Source organism: Grammomys surdaster, unplaced genomic scaffold (genome assembly GCF_004785775.1).
Source record: "Grammomys surdaster isolate TR1022 unplaced genomic scaffold, NIH_TR_1.0 126219, whole genome shotgun sequence".
Lineage (NCBI taxonomy): Eukaryota > Metazoa > Chordata > Mammalia > Rodentia > Muridae > Grammomys > Grammomys surdaster.
In genome coordinates, this window is record NW_021621022.1 from 59895 (window position 1) to 83469 (window position 23575).

General features: G+C 43.0%; 1 protein-coding gene across 1 annotated transcript in view; it reads right to left on the reverse strand.

Annotated features, from left to right (window-relative positions):
- Positions 1-20832, reverse strand: part of Tnfrsf19 (TNF receptor superfamily member 19) — a gene marked incomplete at its 3' end in the record, with an annotated part of 80720 nt that extends 59888 nt beyond the window's left edge. The window contains exons 1-3 of the mRNA XM_028758848.1: positions 20092-20832; positions 1603-1695; positions 1100-1210 (exon numbers count right to left, since the gene is read on the reverse strand). Coding sequence (XP_028614681.1) covers positions 1100-1210; positions 1603-1680 — 189 coding nt within the window. The remainder of the gene's footprint in view (positions 1-1099; positions 1211-1602; positions 1696-20091) is intronic.
- Positions 20833-23575: the final 2743 nt, after the last annotated feature.

The window sequence follows — 23575 nt, forward strand, 5'->3', positions numbered from 1 at the left end:
ATGTAAAGTCAGGACTCTAAAGGCACCACTTAGCACAGCAACCAGCAAGAAAAGCCCTCTGGTATGGGACTTGTGGAATGCATAATTCTTTGTTTCCTGCTGTTTGTAGATCATTGATCAAAAACTCATGAGAGATGATAAGACTCAGATTTAAATAAGAGGAGTCTGCAGGGGAGCAGGCTCTCCATTTAAAACTTACTCTCCATAAAAACAAAAACCCATTGTCTCTTTTCTAAAAGAAGGCTCTGATGCATCACTGAGAACAAAACATTACACCAGTTCCCCTCAACTAGTAACATCTTCAAAGGATCAGAAAATAAAGCAAATGCTGGGTGTTTAGCTTAGAAGAGGCCAAGAGGAGAAACTCCCATATAAGCAGCTGTGAGGGGGATTTCTTAATGAACAAGATTTAAAACCTCATGCTGAAGTGTAAGATTGTAACACTGGCTTCCTTCAATACCTGGCCTGGCATTCCATTAACAATGGTAACGTTAATTTTAATTTTTAAGAAAAAGAAGGCTGGGGCTAGAGAGATGGCTCCGCAGTTAAGAGCTCTGACTGTTCTTCCAGGGGTCCTGAGTTCAATTCCCAGCAACCACATAGTGGCTCACAACCTTTGTAATGGGATCCGATGCATTCTTCTTATGTGTGTCGGAAAACAGCTACAGTGTATTCATATACATAAAAATAAATAAATCTTTTAAAAAAGAAAAAGAAGGCTCAGAAAATGGTAGTATTTCTATTTCTACTATTCACCCTTAGTTATTTGTGTTTATAGTAGAATATTGGTTCTTTATAGTTAACACCCCAAAACATTCTGTGATTGAAATACTAAGTTATATACATCCACAGTGTTTGTAAAATTCTGGTTGTTAGAATCTACTTACCTCAAAAAAAAAAAAAAACCCAAAAACAAAAAACAAAAAAACAAAACAAATCAGGGAAAGCAGGGATTAGAGGGGAATTCTATTATCTCTCTCTAAAGTGGCAAAATGAGCCAAGAATTCTGTCATGTTACCCAGAGTGTTGCTAACAGTCAACTAAAAGAACACAATTTGGAACCGTGGGACAGAGGCACAAGCATGTACTTGATATGTACCTTGGACAACTCCATGCCGGGTCCACACTGTTTGCAGAGGACACAGTTTCCAGCTCGATCCTTGAATTCTTGCTGTCTGCAATCTCCAGTTTCACAATTCACTTTCCATGACTGCAAAAGAAAAACCATTCCCTAAATGTCATCGTCAGCTCTACTGCTCATGCTGCTTGTAAGACAGAAATGGCATCTACAGGGCTGCTCACATACGACCTGAGAGCAAAAACCATCTTGTAAGACAGAAATGGCATCTACAGGGCTGCTCACATACGACCTGAGAGTAAAAACCATCTTGGCGTGGACATACACCTGAGACTAAAAACCGCCTGGGTGTGGCGTTGATTTCATTTTCATCTAAGAAGAAAGGCTGCTCTCTGAATGAGTCCATGAATTTGCAGTCAGTCTTCTTGGCCTCAGCCTCAAGAGCTGAGATTGTAGCCCCATAACCTGGGGCTCTGACAGGAGTTCTTTCTCTATAGTCATATGAAAGCAAAGTGGGAACTTACCAAGTGGCCTAGGAAGAGAATGACGCTGAAGAGCAGCATCCTGTGTTCGGGTAGGACCTTGATTGCCATGGCTCTCATCAGGCGTGTTTATCTCTGAAGGGTGCAAGTCAAAGACAAGAGGGAAGACATGGTTAACACGCAAAGTCTTAAAGACCACTCCTTACTTACTATATAGCGATGTGAGCGCCACTCTTTGTCCACATGAAGCACTGAATGTTACTCATCTTTTAAAAGAACCACTTTATTTTATTTATGTGTTTGGATGTTTTGCCTGCATGGATGTCTCTGCACAGCATACATGCATTGTACCCGTGGAAGTCAGAAGAGGGTGTTGGATCCCCTAGGACTGGAGTTACAGACAGTTGTGAGCTGCCATGTGAGTACTAGGAATTGAACCCGGGTCCTCTGGAAGATTAGCCAGTGTTCGTAACGTAAAACTGCTGAGCCATCTCCCCAACCTAAAAGAACCACTTTTTAAAAAGATACCACAGGCCCAGAGAGATGCTTGAGTGTTTAAAAGTACTTGCTACCAAGCCTGAAGACCTGAGTTTCCAGGCCCCAAGAACCAACTTTTACAATTGTCCTCTGACTGCCTTCTGTGCAACACATACACACACACACACACACACAAAACTAAAATAAATGTAACAAAGTTTAGTAAACTCTGCTTACCTATACGATACATGCAGAACTCCTACTGGCTCTGAATTCCCTATACTAGCCTTCATTTTCTACCCAAGCCTTTCCAGTAACCAATCTACTTCAATCAGAAGAGAATCGAGTCACACAATGGCTTACAACTTTCTGCTTGTAACTGTTTGACCAGGACAAAAGAGTAATAACAGCAACAAAATAAGACCTCTAAGTGCCAGTAAGTTTCTAGCATGCTAATTTGCTTACTCTGGAGACCTTCTAGAGCAGTGGTTCTCAACCTTTGTAATGCTTTAATACATTTTCTCTTGTTTTAACCTGTAACCACAAAACTATTTTCTTGCTACTTTATAACTGTAATTTTGTTACTGCTATGAATTATAATGCAAATATCTGTGTTTTCTAGCAGTCATAGATGACCCCTGTGAAAAGATCAACTAGGAAGTCCTCCAGCACAACAGGAGAGGTCACTGATACAGAGTGTTTCTGGAACATAGGAACAGCTATAAAGCATTAGCAAGTGCTGTCCATCACGTTAGAATGTTGATTTTTTTAATTCTTCAAGACTTCATGCATGCAGTGCATTTTGATTATATTTCCATCCCACTCCTTCTCCTAACTCCTTCTAGATTCACCATTTTCCACCTCTCCCAACTTTGTGTCTTTTTAAAAATAAAAATAATCTACTGAATCTAATTTGTGTTGCCCATGTACAAATGGGTGAGGCCATCCACTGGATCGTAGACCTACCCTTAAAGAGAACCAACTCTCCCTCCCCCAGAAGTCATTAACTGTCAACAGCTTCTTGGTTAGGGATCCGGGCCTCTGAGGCCCTCCCCATGCTAGGCTGAATATCTCAGTCCTGTTGTGTCTAGAAGACACTTTATCCCCTAGTCTTCATTGACCTCTGGCTCTTAGAACCAACCATTTCATATTGTTTTCCTTGATGATCTCTGAGCCTCGTGGGGAGGTTTATGATATAGATGTATCCGTGTGGCTGAAAACTCCATAGATAGCCATTCTCTGTACTCTGGCCAGAAAATTAACAGTTTCTGTGTTAACTGCCATCTACTGCACAAAGAGACTTTTCCAGGTAGGTCCGAGAGCTGTACTGATCTATACATGTAGAGAGATGAATTTATAGGGTTGTTTGCTACCATGCTGACTTTTAAACATCCAAACATCCCTCCCATTACTTCCCATTCCCTCTTCTCAGTATTTATGTCTTGCTGTTCCCCTTCCTTGTGTTATGACTTTTGTTTGTCTTGCTAAGACAGGGTTTCTCTGTATAACAGCCCTGGCTGTCCTGAAACTTGCTTTGTAGGCTGGCCTCAAACTCACAGAGATCCGCCTGCGTCAGCCTCCTTAGTGCTGACATTAAAGGTGTGTACCACCACAGCCTGGCGTGTTATGACATTTTCATTGAGAATCAAATAACTTTACGTGGAACACTAGTCCTTGAAGAACCATCACCTGCCAGATCCACTGTGGGACATCGAGTGACCCTACAGAAGCAGGGTCCTAGTGCTGCCTGTGGAGAACAAGAACTGGTCCACAGTTTGAACCATGCTCTCACGAGGTCAAGTCCTGTGTTTATAAAATACATGCAACTCTTTCCTTATTTTTAATGTAGATATCTATCTCCATATAATGGGAGGGAAAGCCAAAGGTCAGAACCAGTAGAACTAATGAATGTCAAATCAAGTTCCTGTCAGGTGACCCCACACAAGGTCTTCGACATTCTGCGAGGTCACTGCAGAATTGAGTCTTGTGCGGGTGCATCCAATGACCAACTTCGTTAGAGAAAGGAGAATCGTGTCAACAAAGCTGCCGATAAGTGTATCGGGAAACAGCAAATTTATCATTTTTCTACTCCCTAAACCCAGCGTGAGAAAAGAGTTATGAGGTGCTTAGGGTGAGGACCAGTGAGGTACATGAAACAGCTCGCAGCTCGGCAGGCATCCTTTTCTTCTACATGACTTTGATATCCTGGCCAAGGAGCGCATTAGAAACCAACAGTTTCTAAATGATTAAAAAAAAAAAAAAAAAAACCCCAACAGTTTCACTGTGGAGTGTTATGAGTGTGACCATGAATTTCCTGGAATAAAATGAGATTCCTTATGAAATTCTTAGGCATTTATTTTAAAAAAAAATGAGAGAAATGAAATGAAATAACTAGTATCAATAAGATTTTAAATAAAACAAAACCAGGGCTATTTGTGAAATTGCTTTTTAAAACTCCAGTCTTCACTGACCTCTGGCTCTTAGAACCAACCATTTCATAGGGTTGGGCTCAAAGACAGAAAATATGCATTTGTTTCAAGATTCTATGTATCTGGCATTAATTTATCAAGCCCCAGAAATACAAATGACTGTACTTCTGTATCGATGGCCTGTAGGTCTGGAGATTTTGTAGTTTACCAAAATGTCCATGCTGGAAACGCCTTCTCACCACCCAGCAGCCACTTGTACAGGACAGGTGTGGCAAAGCTACCCCTGGTTGGCACTTCAGAACGGGCATTTCTGCCCTGACATCTGTCTGCAGCCACACCAAACAGGCTGCAGGTATCAGAACTGGGCCAGAATGAGAAGGTACAGGAATCCAAAGTGCAGGGCTGGCACACATCCTGCCAGCTGCCCTGAAGAGGCTCTTACACATAAAGCTGCTCAGCCTGTTCATTTGTGTGAATGGGCATTAATGCAGATGTGTCCCAGCTGGCCCAGCTTGGCAGGGACAGAAATACAACAGGTGCTGTACATACACACCACTGGCACTGGCTGGAAATTAAAAAAACAAAACCTAAAGAAACCTGTGCCACATGTACATGAGCAAAGGCAGCCTTAGACTCGGCAGCTCAGGAAAGCAATGCCCAGGAGACTTCAAATGAGCCAGGCTGGCCAGACCTCTAGATCAGTCCCTAAGTCAACAGACAAACAGACCCTGGCATGGGAGCGAGTGATATAACCCTGGGAAGGTGCAGACAAGAAAAGCATGGATTCCACCAGCCAAACAGTCTTGTCAAAATAATGAGTTCTAGGTTCAGAAATCCTGTTTCAGAGGGCCCGGGGTTCAATTCCCAGCACCCACATAGGGGCTCACAATCATCTGCACCTCCGGTTCCTAGAAATTCCTCTTCTGTTTTCAACAAGGACTGCGTGAACATGGTACACAAACGAACATGCAGGCAAAACACCTGTACTGGCTGGTTCTTAGTGTCAACTTGACACAAGCTGGAGTTATCACAGAGAAAGGAGCCTCCCTTGAGGAAATGCCTCCTTGAGATCCAGCTGTAAGGCATTTTCTCAATTAGTGATCAAGGGTGAGAGGGCCCACTGTGGGTGGTGCCATCCCTGGGCTGGTAGTCTTGGGTTCTATAAGAAAGCAAGCTGAGCAAGCCAAGGGAAGCAAGCCAGTAAGTAACATCCCTCCGTGGCCTCTGCATCAGCTCCTGCTTCCTGACCTGCTTGAGTTCCAGTCCTGACTTCCTTTGTCGATAAACAGCAATGTGGAAGTGTAAGCTGAATAAACCCTTTCCCCTCCAACTTGCTTCTTGGTCATGATGCTTGTGCAGGAATAGAAACCCTGACTAAGACAACACCCATACACAGATTTTTAAAAAAAAAATTAAATTAAAAAGTAGCCTTTACGATACAAGTGCCTCTTTAATGTAATGAGATTTGCCTTATGAACGTAACATATAGTCGAGTTTTTTATACATTCCATAAAACATAAAGAATATAAATTCTAGCTCGTAGATGTAGGGCCATGTTGTTCATATTGTCATAATACAATACAAAACTTGCTCTGTTTGATATTTAAAATGATAAGATGGGGGACGATGGGGAAAGGCAGCCAACTACTCATCTGCATGCGCACATGACTCCAAAATAAAATAAAATGCTTGGGGTCAGAAGCATTTTAGATTTGGTAAGTCTTCAAGTTTTGGAAGATGTGTGTACATAGTAAATTGGCTTGGGGATGGGATTAGGTCTAGCCATTAAGTCCGTTTATGTTTTATGTTTACTTTACCCATATAGCCTGAAGATCATTTATCTACACTTTAAGTATGTTTTCTTGTTTGGTTTTATTTGACATGGTATTACTGTGTAGCTTGGCTGTCCTCTAATGAGCGGAAATCCACCTGCCTCTCTGTCTCCCCCCCAAACCCAGCCACCTCCCTACCCCAAGTGCTGGGATTCAGGATGTGTGCCATCATGCCTGGCCTTAACTTAAGTTTCCTACTGTGGAATTTCTACAAGTGGCCTCATATCAGATTTTGCCAAATTTCAGGTTCTGGATTTCTGGGCTAGGGATGATCAACCTCGGTTAGCAACTGTCTCTAAGAAGGACAAGCTAATATTTATCATTCTAGCTTAAACAATAAGAAATATTTCTAACATTAAATAAGCATCTATATTTAGTCTGGATTATCAAAGCACATGAATCTAGGAACACTTAGAATAATCTGCATAACTTTTTACAGAGTAAATCATTTCTTTTTTTATTCTTCCATCTCTCTCTTTTATTTTATTTTACTTTTGATGTTTGGGATAGAGTGTCACTATGCAGGCCAAACTCACAGCAAACCTCCTGCCTCATTTTCTCTATTATAGAACATATAGGAACAAGCTACCACACCAGGCCCCTAGTTTTCTACCTCTTAAGAACTACTTATAACCCACAATGGAACATGTAAGCTTTCATCTAGCAGAACTATAACATTATGTATAGTTATGTTCCAACCCTGCATTTTTCTAATATGCAATAAGATAAAACATTAAAGAAACGTGGCAAATCATCTACAAGCTTGCTGTTTTAAGAAAAATCACCATGGAAATAAAGCCAATGTAATAAATGCAAATGCTCACATTGTGATAATTGGGTAAGTGGCTTAAAAATCCTGCAGATCCCACATGCTAGCAGAAGAAGAAACAGAAATTTGGAACACTGTTTTCAAATAGGAAAATAAACCTCAGCCTGTGACTATTCTTAATTTTACTCTAACCTCACTGTCTTCTGAAAATCTTTAGTCACATCAAGGGGAGGTGGCAGGCCTGGCAGCCTAGGAAGCTTGCAGAGGTGTGTAAAGGTGTGTTGAGAGGAACATGCTCACAGGAAGGGAAGGCAGAGTGATTTGCCTCCAAATACCGAAGTGTTTGTGCCTAAAAACACAAGCTTTAAGGTTTTCTGCTGCCAAACACAGCAGTTCAAATTCCCCAAAGTTCAGATACATCAGGGGCCACTGTCAGACTTCCAGTTCTGTTTGCCTTGTTTTAACAGAACTTAATGTCCCGGAGGGTTTTCTGAGCGAATTCTTTTTATTTCTTGAGTTGTAAACTCAATCCTGTTTGCTCTAGGGAAATGTCAGAATTCTCGAAACGTTCACTTAACAAGTACACTGTTAATAAATGATGTCGTTTTTTTCTGAAATTTATTGAAAGTTTATCCTAAAAGGTCAGAATTCTTACAATGTTCTAACTTAACAAGCACAAAGTGCTTCTTTCCGAAATTTATCGAAAATTTATCTAAGATAAAAATAAAACACTCATAGCGTCATTGACTACAAGGGCTCATACACAGTTGCTCTCAGGACTGTGCACAACCATCCCGAAGACACAGCTGTTTAAATTTTTATTTTGGAAGGAAGCCTGGGTAGATTCCAAAGGGGCTGTGTCTGTCCATTCACAATTTCCTCATGAGAACTATCCAAACTTTTTTTTTTTTTTTTTGAAGAGAAGCTCAATAATCACAGTCTCACATAATTACTGATGGATGGCTCCTTGCTTTTCAAAGCCTGGGTTTTAATCCTATAGCCTAAAATGTATATGCTTTGTGACGTGTGCACTGGAAGATAACCCAGTTCTGTTTAAACATCTTACTTTCCAATGTAAACACTTTTAACAAAGTAAAGTATGATGAATGGACTCCATGCACAGCCTGCAAATCAGAGGCAATTCTCTTCATACTGCCTTGTTTGTCTTTTTCTTCAGCTGCAGTTTCCTTCACAAAGCCTATGGACAGCCAACAGTCACCTGCTGCAGGACACATGTATTTAACCGTTCTGTGGCCTCTGCCCACTCTGGCAGCTGCTGGATCATTCATTTGGAATACACACTTATTCTAGGGGGACATTGTTAGCCAACCTGGATTCAGCCCTGGTGGAATTTGATGGCTTTGTCTAGAGTTTTTAAATGCTTGATTTTAAATATTGATCTATCAGGCTTAAAACGATTTGGAATTTTGTCATTAATGATGCGTGGAGCTTTCTGACTGTGCTGTGGTAAGTTTGGGGTGGAACTGGTCTAGAGAGTTGAACTAAACTAAGCCTGGGTTCAGAGATTTTTAAATAAGCAGAAAAGGAGAAAGGACTTCTCATGAGTGTTAGTGCAGTTGCTCATATTTGTTTTAAAAGTCTCGAACATGCTGTAAATTCCCCAAGTGTTCTAACTGGCAAATTATGTTAATGTACTAAAGAGAGCATGCTAAGTCACTTGCCCGTCCCAAGTCACTCACTGTCTTTATGAAAGACACTCATTTAAATTCTGAAATATATATATGAATTAAAGTTCTGAGTCATTTAATCAGCTGCATTAATCCTTTCTCTCTCTCTTTCTCTCTCTCTCTCTCTCTCTCTCTCTCTCTCTCTCTCTCTCTCTCTCTCTTTCTCTCTTTGGCTTTATAAACTCCTTTTAGGGGCTAGAGGGATGGCTCAGTGGTTAAGAGTACAGGTTCCTCTTGTAGAGGACTAGGGTTCAGTTCCCAGCACTAACAGGGAAGCTCTCAACCATCAGTAACTCTAGTCCCAGGGAATCAGACACCCTTTTCTGGTCTCTGCAGGCACCTCATACACGTGTGACACAGGCATGCATGCAAGCAAAGCACCCATGCACATAAAATAAAAGCAAAGGTTAAAAAAATGTTTTAAACATTTTTGCTGGAGTCTGGGAGATGGCTCAGTAGGTAAGAATGTTTGCTCTGTAAGCATGAAGACCCGAATTCAGATTCCTAGCACCCACATAAAAAAGCTAGGCAGCCACAGGTGTCATGTAGTACTGGGAGGGGAGACAGGTGGACTGCAGTTCTCTGGTGGTTCCTAAAAGAGCAATCCATATGTTCCGTGAGAGATCTGTCTCAAGGAACTAAGGCAAAATAGTAATAAAGATACTCAATTATCCTTTGGCGTCCACATGTCCACACACGGGCATGGACACACACATACACACACACACACACTACTTGCACATTAGCAATGTCCCTTACACCAGTCTTTTCCTGGGAAAGAATTATTATATACTGCCCTTTCCAGTTCCTATCTGTTGGCTTCAGATTCAAAATCCAGTCTGGGCTCATCATTAGGCACTCGCACCAAAGAAATAATTCATACAGTTGTCCCAGAAAATGTTAGCAGAACATCTCAAGAGTTAACATCTACAAGGGGAAAGAAAATTCTAAAGTCAATAAAGCCACGTGGCCCTGGTAATAAAGTAGACGTTATAAGACATTTTCATTGATTCAAAAGCAAAGAACTTACAGAGATTATGATAATGTTTCATGTGTTAATGCCAAGGAAATATTTTTCACAAGACACTTTTGTATTTTGTATTCCTTTCACACCAACTCAACATACAAAGAAACATTCTTTTTTTGTTACTCACACCTCTGAATACTTCAAAACTGCCTTCTACATTAGTACTCAATTCTTCACCCTCTAGATACAAATCTTTCTCCACAAAAAAAAAAAAAAAATATTCCGAGTAAATCATGAACTAATGTAATATAATTGCCCCAGTGCATACAAAAAAAAACTGACCATGAAATGATAACACAAAAATAAATTCTTCTGTTTACATAAGCTGTGTAGTTCAGGTTGTGTATATAAACTGTTGTGAAGTCAAAGGACGAGTTGCTGAAGTAAAGATCACATCTTCATAAATAAATTGAATTAAGCTGTTTCACTTAGAGAAACGCCCAACAGTGTTTATAGTTTTGTTTGCAAGCTGAGTCTTATTAAAAATAAAAAAGTGTCACGGACTTTTTAGTATGCTAGATAGAGGCTTCGTGGTTAGTTTACTGCTACTAAAACTGATCATAGGTTTTGGATGCTGCCAAACTTGCTATCCAAGAATATTGCCTGTAATCCCAGTACTCGGAAGACTAAGGCGGGTGGACTCAGTTCAAGAACAGCTTGGGCAATGTTTGAGGGCCAGCCTGAACTACACGAAGAGACAACCCCGCCCCCCCCAAAGAAAAATGAAATAACATAACTAAACTCGTATTTCAAGAAGTGGCAAGGGGGCGCTGACAAGCCTGTGAGAGCTGGCTCCTCTCCTCCAATTCTATGACAAGCTCTGCTCACAATGCACTAGCAACGCTGGCATTCAAGAATCCTTTTTGCACGGAATGAGAATGGTTCTGGGCTACAGATGGATTTTCTAAATATTCCCTTTTGGCTAGCTCCGCTGGAGTTGCGCAGTAGGACGTGGGCTCCAGCTGGGGGCTCCGAATGCCCGCCCAGGGACAGGGAACAAGAAAGAGGGTGGATGGGCTAGGCGTGATCTGCACACCCATGCACATGTGCCTTAAAAAACGCCTCCTTCACAGACTAGAGCCTAAATCCGGACGCTCACGCTTTCGCCCCGCAAGAGACCTGGCTGTCCAGGGCTGTCATTCAGCCCGCCTCTAGCACGTGCGCCTCCGCAGCGAGCTCTCCCTGCTCAGGCAGCCGCCTCCCCTCGGCTCCGATCCCCTGGGGCAATCTGGTCTTGCAGAGGCACCTACCTTCCCCTCGTGCTGCTCTGCGGCGCCGGACTGCAGTTTGAGACTGGGGTGGCGCGGGGTGTCGGCGCCAGGCTGCACCGGAATCCTCTCCCCATGCGCACAGTGCAACCCCGCCGCCACTCTGCTCTGTAGCCCGGCAACCGCTGCTGCTGGAACCCGCCCCGCCCCTGCTCGCTGGAAGCCCCGCCCCCGGATCAGCCTCTTCTCCCAGAATCTCACCACGCCCCTAGTTAGTCCCTGCGACCACGCCCCTAGTTAGTCCCTGAGGGGATAGGAGAGTACTCCAAGTAATCTCAACGTGCCCTAGCCAGGTTCCCAAATCTAACCACTCCCAACTGAATCCCCGCCACGCCTCTAATCTCTCACTTTTAGCCCCCAATTCATGCCCCGACACCGGGTATCCTAGCTGCCTCACAGTTATGGCTGGGCATGTGTTGTCTCTCCCAAACCTGTCCCTGGGCTTAAATTATGGATTCCACATATCAGGCTGCTTAGACTAGTGGGTGCCCGATGAACATGGGTGAATGGGGTAGCGGAACAAAGACCACCTGTTAGACGCAAAAAGGGACCCTTCATTTCTCCTCCAGACATGTTTCCCTAGCATCTCTGTGCTTTTCTCTTGCCAGATCACATCACAACCAAAAGCCTGTTTCTTCACAAGATAAAAGACCTGGAAAGATGATGGCCAGATCTGTGGCTGTGACCCTTCAGCTTGGGTCACTGAAGACTGTGAGGACCCAGCTCACAAACAGATACTCTACCAGTACCAGCTCACTGCATGGTACCTCCAGAGGCCGGGCCTGGGGTGCTAGATTGTCAATGCCTACTCTTCCTCCTTGTTCAGGACCAGCCTAGTCCCAGGGCTAGGATCACCATTAAATCTGAACCACTGGCCATGAGGAGGGGACATAGCAGAAGAGACAGGTCCAGGCTTAATGGCTTCCCCATGCCTGTGACAGGTTTATAATTCCCATTCCTAGTTTGAGCATTTAGGAAGAAGGAGCTAACAGTACCCAATTTATATTAAAATAGACCTGTGCTGTGCTACAGGAATATAAGCCATTCCTGTCCTGTGCATTCAGTGGTTGGTTCAGCTAATAAGGTCTTTTGATGCAGAGCTACATCTGTTTTCTGTGTTGCTTTGCCCTTCCTCAAGGCAAACAGCATTTCTCCTGGGCTGGAGTTTGCTTCTTAAAATCTCAAAGGATATTGTTTCGAGTGAATGGCTTTTTATCATTAGTCTTCTAAAGCACAGCTTGTGACCCCCACACTGCAAACAGCATGTACTAGAAGTACTAGAAGCCTGTGAAGAAAACCTTAAGCATTATCATGTTTAAGAGTTGCCTTTAAAGGTGGAGACTTTGCATCTAACACATCAGAACCCAAATCTCAGGAATGATTTATTTGTAGGTGGTTTGTAGATAAGTGTTTGAGTTTATTTGAATATCAAGGCAGGGGTACTTGTCACTAACAGTCTTAAGCACCTTGCTAACATTCTCATTTCCAAACCCTGGTGACTCGACCCCACACTGCTTCTTTCCCACAACACCTCCATCTCTTGAGGGCATGTCTTTTTTCTTGGCATCCTAGAATCTCACAGAGTAGTAGTCAGCTCATCTTTAGCAAACTAAACATTTGCTTCCTTCTTTGTAAGATCTCTGGCACTCACTCCTCTTGTTCCTTTACCGCCTACCTAGCACCTCATCCACCTCCCCTAAGGCCTGCCCACCCCCAAACCCCGGAATATGGACCACAGCTCCTCAGCCTGCGGTCTGTCTTTCTCAGCGGCCACTGTTGGGAGGGGGCACATCTGCACTCTATGGATTAGCATCTAAAGATTTCCACATTGGGGCTCCACCCACACTTTCAGCCTTATCTTCTATTAGACCTCTTGCTTTATATTCTGACCAAACTGGTCTGCTTGCCTGCCCTCCACTGTGTCCTGAATTTGCCCTTTCTGTGCTCTGGAAGCTTCCTCATTATGCTTGCGCATCTTGCTTACCTCCCTTGACTCTTTACTCATATTTCAGGAAGTCTTGACTCTCACATTTTCCCTTAATCCTCAGCTCTGTTTCCCCCCCTTCCAAGGTTTGAGACAATTCAGCGCTTCTCACAATCTTTGTGTCAGGAGGATCCATGGACGCCGCCGTTCCGTTCTTCCTCAAGTACTCAAAATGCTTCCAGAGAAGGGGCAGATTTTGCTCCAACTTTCACGTCCGATAGCATCAACCATGCTAGTAGTTAAATGGTGTCTGGTGAAATTTAATCTGCTGACCAGAAACCACCTTCTCTGACTTCAGTCAAGTGCTGCTGTCCTGTCCGACCTCCTTTGTACTTTGAGACAGTAACCCATTATTCAGCTCATTAGTTCTTGGATCCTTTCATGTGTTTGATGGATCTTGCCAGTTAGCCTGCTAGCTCTCTGTGCAGAGAGACCCAACTGTGCACACATGCAGGCTTCAGGGTCAAACAATCTAGTCTTAATGCCAACTTGGCACCCACTGGTTGTATGACCTTGGCATAGTTAACCACTGGATATTTCCCTTCTTCATCGGGGTAACAAGTCTCTTTGCTGGGGGTTGATAAATAACACCAGGCATTAAAACTCCTAGGCTAGTTCTTGGCACAGAGTACATACTTAGTAAATGGCACCATTCACTACAGGACATTGGTCAATAAATGACAATAAATTACTGAAATAACCACTGACAATGGTCAAGGGATCTGGAACCTCTGCACTTGAGCCCTCAGATGCCCGTTAAGTTAAACAACCTCTCCCCCTTCACCTCACTTGAGTGCTTGTATGATCCAGTAACAGCGCCAAGTAAGAGCCCAAGCCCACGGTTGAGCACCAATGGTCTTCCCAAAGACAAATCTCACAAGACTTAGCTGAGTGTGGGGTCATAAGGGACTGCAGCAGAAAGGATGTAAGTTCAAAGTCACTCTGGGGTACCTAGTGAGACCCTGTATGTGAGAAGAAGAAAAGATTGCTAGGCTCCTTCAGAATTAAACTCGTGCTTTGAATTAGGGCCGGGACCAGTTTTCCCTTTTGTTATCCACTGAATCATATCAATAGGTTGAGATTTTAAGTGGAAAGCCAAGTTGTTATGAGACTCTTGAAAGAGGTACTGTTTTTTAAGATTAGTTTTAAGGTAGGTTTTGTTGTTGTTTGAGATGGGCCCTGTTATGTCACTGTGTAGCCCTGGCTGGTTTAGAATCCATCATGTAGACCAGGCTTGAGTTGCAACATCTCCCAGCCTTACATCTGGGATTAAAGGTTTTCTAGTATACACGTCCATAGCCAGATTTGATGCTCGGTTTCTAAATAGAGCTTCGGCAATGTCTGAGTATCATAGAACACACTCGTTTAGAACCTTTTCACAAAAATATAAAGTACTGAAGTAACATCTTTCTTGGGGAAAAGTTTCAGGAATGACCCTCTCACTGGGACAGCTAGCACACTGGCATTGCTCATGGAAAGCTGTCTGACTCTGGGGATTTGTACTATAAAACACGACTCCGGGACTGGTGAGATGGCTCAGTGGTTAAGAGCACTGACTGCTCTTCCAGAGGTCATGAGTTCAAATCCCAGCAACCACATGGTGGCTCACAACCATCCACAATAAGATCTGATGCCCTCTTACAGGGTGTTTGAAGACAGCTACAGTGTACGTACATGTAATAAATAAATAAAAACCTTTAAAAAAAAAAAAAGAAAAAAAAGAAAAAAAAAAAAAACAAAACATGACTCCATGGAAAAACGGACTAGAATGCTGGTGATACGAAAATAGTGGATTTTTATGAGGCTAGTTCACAGCACATGGCCCATAGTAGATATTTATTGAAAATCAGTTGAATACGTGCCCATCAAGAGGCTTAGAGGTAAATGCATCTGGTATCAACCCTAACTCAAGTTTGCTCTCCAGGACCCACACTGTAGGAGAAGAGAACCTACCCAAGCAAGCTGTCCTCTGATCTCCACACACGTGATCTGGCATGTGCTCACCACCATCACCACCCTGCAGCATACACGCATACACAAAATAAATAAATAAATAAAATGTATTTTTAAATTGTTGAATTGATTAATATGGAAGTGAGATTCTCCAATGATAACCAAGTCTCTAAATATAAGCACTAAAATAGGTAGTGGTTAAAAGTATTTTTACATAAATATTTATAAATATAAATATTTATAAAATAAAATTGACAGCTATATAAGCATTTTTAATAACCATGGCTACCAATTACAATGGAGGGTTTTAGAAGTACTGAAGGCCAGAGGTGGAAGTCCTGTTCACAATCACACAGTAAGATAATAATCAAGCCAGGATAAATTCTGGTCTTCCCAAACCCTAATATAATATCTCTCCCTCTACTTTCCTCTTCCCTCTCTCCCTCCCTCTCCCCCTCCTCCTCTCCCTCTCTCCCTCTCTGTCCTTCTCCCTCTCCTCTCTCTCTTTCTATTTTGAGACAGGGTTTCTCTGTGTAGCCCTGGCTGTCCTGGAACTCTCTCTGTAGACCAAGCTGACCTCGAACTCAGAGATCTGCGTGCCTCTGTTTCCTGAGTGCTGGGATCAGGGAAATGCACTAGGAGTTACCTTTAAAGGAGCACAGAATCCTAAATTTCCCCACAATGGCCTGGAGAGGCGCTGCCATCACGGGGGGGGGGGGGGGGGGCAGGGGGGGCAGTTTCTGACCAGCCAGTGTAATGGGTGCCTGAGTTCAATTTACTCTTAAAGGAAAAGTTTATTTTGAGCCTCTTTATAACTTGAGAGTCTGGGCCAATCAGTAATTCTTACAAAGTATGTTGAAAGAAAGAAAGAAAAAATGGGACCTATTTTGTTTTATTTGTTTTGGCCAAAATTTTAGGTACAGTATTTGCTCACAGTGGAGTTCAACTCTCTGTAACTAAAGGACTGCCTTGCCTAAGAACAAAGAATTTAAGATTTGAAGTTAGATAGACATTTGCACCCCACTGAACTAACCCTCTGACCCTGAATTTGTAACTCAACTCCTCTTGGACTCACTTTTCTTCTGCATATAATAAAGAAATAACGATTTTCTTAATTGTTTATTAAAATGAGATAAAGTTTTAAAAATATACTATTTGTGTGATGGGAATGTTGATAATTAGTGAATTAAATAAATAATAAATGGAAGTAACAATCTGTAAAGATTTACATGAACTCTGTAAGAATGGTGAGAGACAGCACAACAGGGACTGGAGAGACGGCATCGTGGTTAAGAGCACTTCCTGTTCTCCCAGGGAACCCAAGTTCAGATCCCAGAACCTACATCATGTTGGGTGGCTCACAACCACGTCTGAGCCCGGCTCTTGGGGATCCAGTGCCCTCTTCTGGCCTCAGCATACATGTGGCCAGCACATACACACACACACACACACGCACACATACACACTTTCTCCCTGTCTTTCTCTCTCATAAATGAAAATAAATCTTAAAAAAATAAGAAATAATACAAAGGATAGCTAGCTATTTGGCTTTGAAAGCAATAGAAGGGTATAAAATTTAATCAATAGTCAAATTAAAATTTTTCACTACAAAATCTTTCCAAGAAAACAAAAGAATTCATGAGAATGCATGTCAGGACTCTCAACACCCTTATGTGGATCAGGCTAACCCACTGGATATGAAGCTGTATTGAACTGACAAACAGAGTTTCCACAAAATCCCATGGCAAGTCTCCACTTAGGAGTAATATTTTTTTAACTAACTATTAAAACTTTTTCAGGGATCCTGCAGCTCCTAAGGAAATACCAACTTTTGAAAAACGCTGTTAACGTAATGCTGACTCCTATTCATAGTCTTCCTCCCCCAGTAGACACACGTTTTCCCATACATCATTGATACACCCCATTTCTTTCTGAGAGTCACTTTAACTGTTACTGTTAGGAGGCCAGGTATGGTGGCAAATGTCTGTGATCCCAGCATTTGAAAAGTGGATGCACAAGGTTATCAAAAACAAAAAACAAAAAAAACCCTAGGGGCTGGAGAGATGGCTCAGTGGTTAAGAGCACTGACTGCTCTTTCAGAGGTCCTGAGTCCAAATCCCAGCAACCACATGGTGGCTTACAACCATCCGTAATGAGATTCGATGCCCTCTTCTGGTGTGTCTGAAGACAGCTAGCTACAGTGTATCCATATAAATAAATAAATCTTTTAAAAAAAAAAAAAAACCCTAAGGGAGGCAAAGGAAAATGAAGGCTGCAAGTCTTATGTTTTGATAATTCAGAAATATTCAGAAAAACAGAAGCAGAGGAAGAGCTGGAAAGGGTTCCAACAGATCCAGTTGACATGTCTCTCATGGGGACAAAGGAATGGATTATAGTAGGAAGTGGGTATTTCTACCTTTCAAACCTACATTGTCCTCTGCTCAGCCCGACAGTGCATTTGCTTAAGCAACTGGAAGGTAGACAGACCATGTGAGCTCAAGAAGTCAGTATGGGCTCAGGTAAAACCAGAGAGCACTATCCCTTCTCAGTCTCCCCACATGTAAAGGGCTGTAGATATTCCGGCGGTGCTCATCCCAGGGAAAGAGAGCCGTTTGACCAAGCCCCCTCACTTTACACTGAAGGGCACCAGCAGTGTGCAGGCTCTCTTGAGGTCACAGAGCTAATTAGTGACAGCATCAGGAATAGAAGTGAGAGGCCTTTGAAGACTTGGCCTTTCTGTGGGAACAAAGCTACCATTGAAGCAATAGATAGGAAATGCTTTGTAAAAAAAAAAAAAAATGCAATATTGTAAGGGAGGACTGTCAAAGACATATCTAATCCTAGCAGAGGCATCTGTGGCAATTAATTAAGAAAGGCCCCTTTGAAGCACCCCTGTGCCATAGCAAGAGTCTTCTTTTCTTTAAAACCAAATGCGCTAGGTTTCAGTTCCCAACAAAGACACACGAAGTAAACAATTAACTGAATTAATTCAGGCACTGAAGTGGATTTTCAAGGACTTGACTTGCCCAAGCTAGTTTTCTACAAAGCCTAAATAAATCAGATAATTGCTAATTCTCCTCTTTGTTTTGCACTGAGGAGAGTCTGTTTGTTAAAATGAGCCTAGCAGCGGAATAAACAATCATTAGAACAATCTCCAAGCTCCACATCGGACCAGGACAGCACATTCCAAGCACACTAGCTCTGCTACTACATTAAAAATATTACCTTTTTGTTTTAACTGAGAATCTTTTAACCAAATGTTTAAGACCCAGGCTGTTATATGCATGGTTGGTGGCACCCTCCTTTCCTCCACCCCCCACTCCCAAAAACAGAGACATCCTTCTGGTGTAACTGAACACAAGTTAGATCTTCTGGGCACAGTTCCTACTGATTCACGTTTAAACACAGTCACTTTACCATGATTCTAAATAGCATCTGCTTCATAGCTGTTCAGGTTTTGAGATTAATCCATATATGCAAAGTAGCTCCCATTATCAGAGGAAAGTTGTGAAAATAACTTAATTAGTTGGATCAGAAAAAAATAATCAGGAATGAAATGGAAGTTTCAAGACCTTTCATCAGTATTTCAGAATCCAGACAACTATTCTTATCATTTATATTTTCTTGTTGCACAGCTAACATAAAACAGACCCTTGTGACAAGAATTAAGTATTTTACCAAGTAAGCCCAGGACCAGAATATTAGAATGGGCCAATGTAGGTACAGGGCTGAGTCCTATTGTCCTGAGTGCCTGAGGTTCAGTAAGTGTGTGTGTGTGAGTGTGTGTGTGCACGTGTGCGTGTATGTATATTTCTGTGTGTTTGTGTGTATATATATATATATATGTGTGTGTCTCTGAGTGTGTTTGTGTGTGTGTATCTCTGTGTGTGCCTTTGTATATTTGTATGTGTGTCTGTATATGCCTCTGTGTGTGTTTGTGTCTCTGTGTGTGTCTGTGTGTGCATGTAAGTATATGTCTGAGTGTGTGTGTATATATCTGTGTGTCTTTATATGTATGTGTGTCTCTGTGTGTCTCTGTGTGTGTTTGTGTGTCTGTGTGTTTGTGTGTGTCTGTGTGTTTGCCTATGTGTGTCTCTTTGTGTGTGTATTTCTATGTGTATCTCTCTGTGTGCTTATGTGTCTCTGTGTTTGTAATTGTGTGTATGTGTGTTTCTGTGTTAGTGTGTGTTTCTCTATGTGTGTTTGTGTCTATGTGTGTGCATGTGTGTATGTGTAGAAGTTATGAACTCACAAGTAGCAGTTAACTGGCAAGCTGGGTGCCCAGTATAATTTGGTTTTGTAGGGCACTAATTGAAGTGAAAATGTGGCTAAAATACTTCATGGAACATAATAACTGTTGATTGCCAGATAGTTTTGGTAAACAGTTGGCAAATTGCAACTCACAACAGCTGTCACTATATATTTAGAGTAAATGTTAATTTAAGAATATTAACCTCCGGAGTGTTTCTGTAAACAAAGCTTCTACTATTTTCAAAGGTTACAGAGACTGGCTTGAGTATTTTTAGCCAAACCTACTGCAGCTTGGCCCTCACTGTTTCTGAGTTCTTTCGCTTTACACTTGAAAGGCTTCAATCCTAAGTGCCTTTGCAGAGAATCCCTTGGGAATGCAAATGGCAAGGACATATGCGTGATAGATTTACATCTTGGAGGCCGGAGAATAAACTAATAATACTGCTAGTATTGCTAGCGATGAGTTTTGCTCTGTGGGGTTGCGGGAGATAGGGGAAGAGAAAGGGAGAGGGGGTGGGGGGTTGACAACAAAATCCCACCGTTTCTAAATAAAGTAAGCGGTTTTCCAGCCTAGCTTCCAGAGTCTGAAACCCTGCTGGCAACAAACATTAGCGAGGCTCTGTTTTTGTCCAGTTTGAACTACTCACTTCCAAGTAAGATTTGCACGACAGATCTCAAACTCTTGTGCAAACCGCGAAACAATTGCATCAAGAATCAAATTCACTTTCACGCGCTCGCAGCCTGGTGCAGGACTTGGCTTCAGGCATGCTTGCCGGGAGTTGATAGCCATTTTTCCCCCTTTGAACATGCGAGGAAAACGCAGTGAAAGTTCCAACCACACACAAACGCCTACCTGCTACTCTCCAGTGCTGTGCTCCAGACTCACGCTTTCCGCAGCTTGGTAGCACTTCCGCGCCAAATGCTTTTACCTTCCCAAAAATGTGTGTGGGCGCAAGCCCAGACAAACTTCAAATCCAGGAAAATGGATTACCCGCGCAGATCAAAGGCAGGAGAACTAGGAGATGGAGTGCCTGTAATCTGATCGCCGATCAGTTGCTGAGCATCAAAGGCAAGGCTGAGCTTACTCACTACGCGCTCTGATCTAGAAAGTTCGCTACCGTCTGGTTCTTTTGTTAAAAGTGGGCCACGTTGTTCTGGCCCGGCTCTGGAGAGCAGGCTTCCCCGGCCTGGGCTGAGCGGCTGGATCTGCAGCTCTCACGAGCGCGGTGCCCCAGCTGGGCTGCCTAGTGCCAGCACTGCTGCGCCGCATCCCTTTCATCTCGCTGAGTGGCAGCTCCCATGACATCATGCCGTGCCGTGGGGCTGGTCGGGAGAAGCCAGTCAGCCTGATTTCTAGTCGAGTTGGTCTGTGCCTCGCCCGCGACAGCCCTGCAGTGTGTCTCTTGGCTGGGAGGGACACACCGGGACTGCTATGGGCCGCTGTGCTCCTGACCTGTAAGGTCCCGGACCGGTGCAGGTTCCAGTAGACAGCGTCGGGCCGCTGCCTGTGACAAAAAGCACGACGTCCCACCAGAGCAGGATGTCTGAAACGCAGCAGAGCGCCACAGCAGTGTTTAATTAGGCCGTTTCTCCGAACACCTGCCTTATACCGCCAGGGTCATAGGCAAACGTTTTAAAAGCTTGAGTCCCCACCCCAACACGCAGCTCCCTGCCCCAACACACACTTAACTATGATAAGTCTTTAAGAATTAGTAAAATGTCTTTTCCTGGCGAAAGAAATCATTACAGGTGGCGCCAGTTAAGTATGCCTTTCATTGAATAGTGAAGGGGTCGAGGTTACAACTTACAGGGATATCACCATATGCCCACTGGACACCTGGGTCAGAAGCTTGTTAATCTGAATTTGGGGTCCTAATAAAACAACAACAACAACAACAAAGGACGCTTCCTTCTGAGATGTAACCCATGGGTACATCTTGCAACTCCTAAAAGTCACAAAAGAGTTACTTAAGGGGAAGCATTTGCTTGCAATCACTCCACAGTTTCTGTTACAGGCAAGACACAAACCACAGTTTGAAACCAGCTGAGAAATCGCCACCTTGTTTTCCGTAGTGTAAAATGAAACTTAGTGTCCGTTGTTTAGGATACCCACAATGGTGAGTAAGCACCATGGTAGGAATTGCGACACGGTTTTGAACCTGGAGCTGTTTGTTGTGGGAGAGAGGAAAGATTTCCAGTTTACAATGGAAATGTGTTAGTTTGCAGAAGGGCAATGAAAATACCTTCTGCAGCACCTTTGGAGAAACCCACTTCCTTCCTTATCAATTGCATCTCATTTTTCCTGGTGTGATATTTAAAAATAGTTTATGGCCTGTCTATCTCCAGCTGTCTTTGATTCCTGGGTAAATCTTAATAGCAAAATACTTGGTTTGAACAGCATGTTGAGTTCATTGTAGTACTTAAATAAATCTATTAAGTTTCCAGTATTTTTTTCCCCAGTCGGGGTCGAGGCTGGACCCCAGGGCCTGTTCATGTTAGATAAGCCCTCCATCTCTGAGATGTTCCTGAGACACATGGGGCTCACTTTGTACTTGTTTGTTTTCTTTTTCTTTTTTGAGACAGTGTCTCCAGTGTCATGAGCTGACCTCAAAAGTGCTGTTTATTCAAAGACAGCTTTGAACTCTTGATCCTCCTAAAGGCTGGAATTACAGACATCCGTTGCTACATTCAGTTTATGTGATTATGGTTTCTGAACCTAGGACTTCATGCATATTAGACAAGCACTCTACCAATTGAACATGTACCCAGCCCCACATCCTTAACATGAGTAGGCATGCTTTTGCATACCACCCCAAGACACCTGCACCTACACAGCTCCTAAGATCCGGGGACTCGTGAAATCAGGGGCAAGAAGAGTTTATGAAGGCTGACTCTTCTCTGAGGTAACCCAGATGTTCCATGGCCTGGGGTCCATGCCCACAGCCTTCCTCAAGTTTGCCGTTCCCTCTACCTCACCACAGCTGATGGAAACAGCTGGGTGCTCTTACCTCTGGGTGAGCAAGTTCATCACAGGTCTCTACAGTTTATCACCCATAGGAAATGGGCAAGGGTTGAATTCAGATGCTTAAATATCTAGAAGCTTCCAGAAGGCATCTGAAAGCAACAGCTTCAGTGAACACACCAATCAAACTAGCTCTACATGAATCTCACAGAACAACACTGGTTGTTCAAACATCTTTGCTATTAAGCCTGTACACTGAGTTGGTCTTTTTGAGACAAGAACTATCCATGTGGGAAATGAAACAATTGGATAGAGAATGTGGCTAAAGGCTGGTCTCCAAGGAAGAGTGACCTCTTGACCTGAAGCTTGTTTGCACTGTGCTCAACTGAACTCCCTGCAAAGTGAAAGGTGGCCCAGCCCTTGCAAGTCTCAAAGGCAGCATGAGGGCTTGACTGGGAGGCCCATTCCTTTCACCTCTAAGAGGCACAGAAGAGGGACAGCAAGATAACTCAGCCAGTCAACGAACTTGCTGCCAAGTCAAATGACTTAAATTTCATCCCCAAGACCCACAAGTTATCCTCTGAGCTCAACTGAAATAAAATGAGATGTTCCATGTCCAGGAACCCATCACTACACTTGACATAAAATCATGGGGATTTCTTTCTGAGAAATCTGTCATGCAAACATCAGAATGTGTTACAGAAATCTAGATGGTATTATCTACCATCTAGATACACTTAGGGGATCTGGTACACACACATACACACACACACACACACACAGAGAGAGAGAGAGAGAGAGAGAGAGAGAGAGAGACTAGCATATTGTTCATGACGAACCAAATAATAATAAATTCAAAGACAGAGAAGGTGATGCAGTTGGAAGAGGAGTGAATGGTGGCAGAGTAACAGGCCTGTTGTGTTACAGTGACCTTTTTTAAAATAAGAAAGCATGTTCTCTTGATAATGAGAAACATAAACACATAAATACGTAAACCAGCAGCATGGGGCCTGTTACTACTAACAAGTATTAAGTCACATATTCTGGGACAAAGCTATCTTAGGAATAGTCAGCCACAGCATTTTGTCATTGACTCCTGGTTCCTTATCACAGCATAAATGGCAACTCTTACTCTCTTTACAAAGTTGCACTTTGGCCACTTGATTATGCAGAGGGAGAGACCGTCTTCTGATACAGTGGAGCATTGGACACAGTTCTATAACATTGTGACTGGTGAGGCAGACGCCATTAAAGGAAAGAGAAAGCTTCTAAAGGAGAGGGGACTCATGTTGCCACTCCGCTGCCACTAATTTTCTCATCACCTGAAACATTCTTCCTTTGTTTATTTCTGTTTCTTCATTTCTGCTCTTGCTTG